General features: G+C 41.4%; 1 protein-coding gene across 1 annotated transcript in view; it reads right to left on the bottom strand.

Annotated features, from left to right (window-relative positions):
- Window positions 1-161, bottom strand: part of LOC110323152 (cytochrome P450 4A10-like) — a 15570-nt gene extending 15409 nt beyond the window's left edge. The window contains exon 1 of the mRNA XM_029540390.1: window positions 1-161. This exon is cut by the window's left edge and continues 1 nt beyond it. Within this exon, the coding sequence (XP_029396250.1) occupies window positions 1-127 (127 nt within the window). The 5' untranslated portion in view covers window positions 128-161.
- Between the last annotated feature and the right edge of the window lie 5769 nt (window positions 162-5930).

Below are 5930 nucleotides of genomic sequence, written 5' to 3'. Positions count from 1 at the left end.
ATTTCCTGTGCAGGTAGAACTGGACCGCTTTGACCAGCAGCAGGAGCAGACAGAGCACAGAGGCCACTTGGAGGAAGCCAGAGATGCTGCCTGCAAATCGGATGGGGCTTAGAGCAGAGACACTCATAATGCAGCCACTCTGTCACTGTCCTCACTCTCACAAATCCTTTCTACCTCCTACCTAAATCCTGTAAGGATTGCCCGCCTACCTGTGGGAGGGAGAAGGGTGAGGCTGACCAGTCTTGATCTCAAAGTTCAGTTGGTTAAATAACAGGAATGATTTACCTTGGGAATCAGAGACAATTTTATTTTAGAGTTGCCAGTGGCTACCTGTACCCACTTTCCCGTCTTTGTGCAAGTCAAGAACATTGACTTTTTTGCCTTTTATTTTCCTTTTTATTGTATTTGCTGTCTACACTTATGAATACAGTGTAATATTTCAACACCTGGGAACTGCACGCGTCAGAATAATTATAGTTTCCTTAAAGACTCATCCACTTAGTTTTTAATCTTTTCTTGCAAAGTTTTATTTAATTATTAAAAATCAAACAAGCTTGTCATATAAAAATAAATATCTTGTTGAAGTCCTGTGTGATATGGGGGTCCTCACACACTGGCTCTTTCCCAAGCTCCATAGCTTAAGTCTGTGGCTTTATTTGTTGTTTTCGGTAGGTCCTTGGGTCACCCATCCTCCCTGTTCATGGCAGACCCAGTATCTAATAGTTTCTTTTGAATTGTCCATGCCAAATGGATAGTGAGTGGTTGCTGATTCAGACTGGAGAAAATCTAGGCACTGCTGCCCTTATCCGTCTAGGTAGGCCAGTCTCGTGGGCAGTCCATGCCTTGGAATGCCAAGGGCTCTTGTGCTTGTTTTGCTTTTGGGGAGCTAAGGGGTTTCTTTCCATTCCTCAGCACCTTCTTGTGAGATTAAAAAAAAAATTGTAGATAGCATACAGTTGAATTTCATTAAAAAACTATTCAGCCAACTTAACTCTTTTACTTGGAGAGTTTAATCCACTTTTGAAAAGTTTCTGCTGTAGACTCTAGTGTTAGTCTACCAAGGCCTTGCTGATATAGTACTTGGCATACTTCTCTTGGTTTTAGAATTTCTTGTCTTGGAATTTTGAGAGCTTGAATATAGTGTATCTTCAACAGGACCAAATCAATTGAATCTAAATGGGCCATTTGAATTTATTGTACCTGGGTGTCCATGTATTTCTCAATAAGTACTGGAAAGTTTTCAGCTATTATTTAGCTAAATAGCTTTTCTTAGTTAGGATTTTACTGCTGTGAACAAACACCATGACCAAGGCAAATCTTAAAAGGACAAAATTTAATTGGTTCAGTCCATTATCATCAAGGTGGGAACATGGCAGAATCTGGGCAGACATGGTACAGGAGGAGCTGAGAGTTGAGCATCTTGTTCTGAAGGCAAACAGAGGAAGACTAGCTTCCAGGAAGCTAGATTGAGGGTCATAAAGACCATGTCCACAGTGGCACACTTCAACAAGCCCAACCCTCCAAATAGTGCCATTCCCTGGGCCAAGCATATTCCAACTACTACAGCTTTATTTATTTATATGTTTACTTGTATGCACTCACCACATGAATGGCATATTCATGGAGGTCAGAGGACAATTTACAGGAGTCAGTTTTCTCCTACCACGTAGGTTCCAGAGATGGAACTCAGGTCTTGGTCCAGATGAAACTTGGTAGCAAGTGCCTCTAACCATCTAGCCACCTCACCAACCCTCATGAAACAGGTTTCTTTTCATTTGGTAACTCCTATAATGTGATCATCTTTCACTTAATTGTATCTTGTTGGACTTTAGTTTTTGCTTTTTTCCTATTTCTTTTTCTTTTGTCTGGCTGGGTTATCTCAAAAGCCTGGCTTCAAGCTTAGGATTCTTCCTTCTGTGTGATATAATCTGCTACTGTGATTCAACTGTGTCTTTAGTTGATTTATTAAATCCTCTGTGGCTTCTTTTTTATCATCTATATTTCTTTTTCTGAATTTCTCTTTCAAGTGATGCTTTTCCTTTGTTTTGTTTTTAATGAAGTGTGTATTCTTCCACATCTTGTCAAGTTTCCTTAAAATCATCATGAGCTTTGCTTTTCTTGATGGCAACCCACTGATATTTTTTCTTTCGTGGCACTTACTAGAAAGATATTTTTATTATGTTAGCTGTTCCGTTATTCCGATCCATGTGTGGTTAATCATTTGCCTTTGCTGCTTTTATAGGATAGCTTTTTCCCCAGCAAGGTACTTTGTCCTGGAGGTGTGCCAGGGTGTTGGTAGTGTGGTTACACTGACCTTAGTTCCAGTTTTGTGGTTCCCATGCGGTGTCTTCAGTTACCTGTGTGTGTGTTTCAGTGGCCTAACCCTCAGGTGTTTATGGGCTATTGCCAAGACTCTCCTTAGGAACTAGCCTTTTGTACCAGTGAGCACAATGCATGCTGTTGTGTTTGAGGGTGAGGAGGTCAAATTTTAGTCTCTGTTGTTTACACTAGGTAGGGCTGATCTGATGGACCCAGGAAAGCAATGCATGCCTGACACAGTCCAAGCAGGAAAGGGTGCTAGTCAGTTTCTAAGGCCCTCCAGGGAAGAAGGCCTTCCTCCTCCTTTTCTTTCTTTTTCTTCTTCTCCTTATCCTCCTCATCTCCTTTTCCTCCTCTTTGAAACGCTTTGTATTCCAGGCTTACCTCAAACTCATATAGACTTACTTGCCTCTGTCCCCTGAAAGCTGGGACTAAGGGCATGTGTCACCACTGCTGGGCCTGCGTTAGTTCTAATCAGCCTGGCCCCAGGAATTTGGTACTCTTTAGCTTCTACTCAGTCCTTGTACAGGATAGACCTGACTGGAGTGGCCAGGGAATGAAGAAATGACAAGCACACACATACAGAGAAACAGACATAGGGAATGAGCTGGGATTGAGTGGCCTGGGGTCTCTGATGCAGAAGCTGCAGCTTTTCTCCCCAGGCTCACTGTGTTTATTCATACAGGGGGGTGGGGGTTGCACTCTTGAATCAAGGAGGNAGNGTTAGTTAATCATGGTAGGTGCAGTTTCTATAAGGGAGAGTTCTTCAGGCTCTCCAGGAGGAGAGGCTATGGTGGACACTTTCTAAACACACTATCAACATCTGCATATACCTTTGCTCTCCCTACTGGCCTCACACCAGGGAAGTAACACTGTAATGTGCTCCCATGGGTTTGAGGCTAGGGTCCTTGATAAGGTCACATCNATGCCAACAGCACACATTCACTCAAGAATTCATTGATTCAGGGTTTTTCTACTCCTCATGATAGTCTCAGAACCATGCCTGGACTGAGGTATACATAGTAGTCTCAGGTAGGAGACCAGATCATGTTCACTGGCTGCACACTATCTACATGGGGACTTCACTCACTGAATTGATCAGGGTAGGCTGCCCAGTTACCCTAGAGCTTCTGATGGGGGGGAAGGGTCTCTCAGCTGTTTCCTATGGCCTTGTAAGCTGAGATGCTCAGAGCTGTATGGCTGCTTTGTGGAAATTTAGGGAGTTTATTGGTGCTGGCAGGATATAGTGTGCAGGAGAAGCTTGAGTGGTGGCCTCAGTTAATGCTGCAAATTGGGCTTGTGCTTCTCTAAGGGCAAATATTTTAGGTGCCTGTGGTTGAAACAGAAACTGCTGGACATCAAGACATATGCATTACCTACAGCTTGATCTCCTTTGGGGAACTTCAACAGTAGATGTTATGTGCTCTATTTCCCTCTTTACAAAGACATTCTGGGTCTCTGTGCTCTGTGTAATATTTGTTATTACTTTCAAATACTAACTATTCCAGTGGAATAATACTTGCTTTTTCTTAGTTTTCAACCTTGTTATGGATGGAAACAGGACAGATACTTCTAGTCATCCATTTTGCTGGTGACACTCCACTGACCACCTGCCGTGTGCCAGGCAGGGTGATAAGGGGCATGCAAAAAAAATAGACACAAACCTTGACTTAAAAGAACTCAGTCTAGTTTACCAAATATTCAATAAATATGAGTGGTTGTACCTTTGCCCTTATTTCGGTGATAAGCAACTCATAACAGAAAGTCCAAGTGGTATTTTTCAAAGGAAAACAATCATTGACAGTCCATGGTGGTGTTGGTAACCTTCCCTATTGGACTACAAGGCTGCCTCCCCCAGAATCTGCTGACATGCTCTCAAAGGCTTCTCCTCTGATTTTCTAATAACAAGGGATTCATTTCTCAACTCCTAGGGCCAAAGGTCTTTTCTTTTTCTCCCAAANCCTATGCTCTGTCAAAAACTAGNGCAAAGGGGAATGGGATAACTTATACTCCATCTCACTGAACTTTACCCTAGTTTCATGCCTACTTTTTCTATCCACATTGTACTCTTCTCCTCTGACCTAGGACTTTTAGACTGTGGCCTTTCCCCTCTTTACCCAAGAACCCATTATTTCACCCCTAAAATGAGGGAACATCTTGTAAAGAATTTTGGAATTTAAATCTGCTTGTCAGTTACTGTTAATAATTCTTTGAAAATTTTATACAACATGTTTTGATTATATTCATCCCCTCACAGTGCCTTCTAGATTTCCACTCCATTTCCCTATAGACTGAATCCATTGTCTTCTTCCTATGACCCTAAACCAATCCACTCCAGTTTGTGCAATACATATACTATGTGTGTGTGGCCATTCGCTGGAACATAGTTAACCTACCAGGGGTTTACCCTTTTCTTTATATCTTTACTATAATTTGTTGACAGTTCTTCTGTCTGGCATAAGGTGATATCTCAAAATTAGCAGTGTTGAACACTCTGACAGCATTTTCTTGCCATTTTTATTTGTTCTTTTTACAACTCTCTGCTCATATACATAATCTATTTTTATTTTTTTAAATTATAATTTATACCATTTCCCCCTTTCCTTTCCTCCTTCCCATGAATTCTCTTACTTTCTTTCAAGCTCATGGCTTCTTTTTTCTGTGGTTTTTAACTGTGTGTGTGTGTGTGTGTGTGTGTGTGTGTGTGTGGCTAAATACAGAAATACAACCTGATCAGTTTAGATAACGTTACTTGTATGTATGTTTTGGGAGTTTAATATTTGTTATTGGATAATTAAATGTACTCTTTACCTAGAGAAGACCATTTTCCCTGCTCACAGTATTCCTTAGCTTCCTGTATGCCTATATGCTTTCCTCCTTCAATGTTAGCAAGTCTTTTGGTGTCATCTTTGGAGAGAACTTATTACTTCCATTTTCTTAAACCCATATAATTTCTAACTGTATTCTAAATCATTAATCTTATACCCACAGACAAATATCACTCCCATTCCTCATTAAAGAAACAACTTCTTTCTCTTCCTCCTCCTCTTCTTCCTACTCCTCTTGCTCCTCACAATAGACAGATGCTCTGGTCCAAATGCAGAGAATTAGTGAGTACATCTGTAACACAAGCTATATACCTAAGGCTTAGGGGACATCATAGATGTGGTGGTGAAGAGATTGTAAGAGTCAGAAGACCATGAAACCTGTTGTTAGAAAGTCTTTTAGACATGGCAGAGAAGTTGTAGCTATGAAATCTCAACAATGTACTTACCTAAATAAGGCCTGCTTAATCAGTTAATATGCAAACATTGATGGGGAAAATGTCACAAGAATTCATCCCTTGGTGAAGAGCCTTAGGCAACAAATGAGCAGGGGAAAATTAGTTTTATCCAGGGATGACACCCTTGGTAGGTCAAGTCCTTAGCCCTAAATAAATATACATACCTGTTCCCTCTCCCAGCCTTGAAGCAGGCTGACTTTGACCTTGCTGCCACTGAGNCTGAGACCACCTGGAGTGGAGCCTTCTGACCTAGGTGGCTCTATTGTTGGCTCTTTTGTTCTACACCTACCACTACATCACTACCTGCTGAGAGATTCTTGAGATAATC

Source organism: Mus pahari, chromosome 6 (genome assembly GCF_900095145.1).
Source record: "Mus pahari chromosome 6, PAHARI_EIJ_v1.1, whole genome shotgun sequence".
Lineage (NCBI taxonomy): Eukaryota > Metazoa > Chordata > Mammalia > Rodentia > Muridae > Mus > Mus pahari.
Note: the sequence above shows the minus strand (reverse complement) of the source record. Positions and strands in the feature narration are given on the sequence as shown.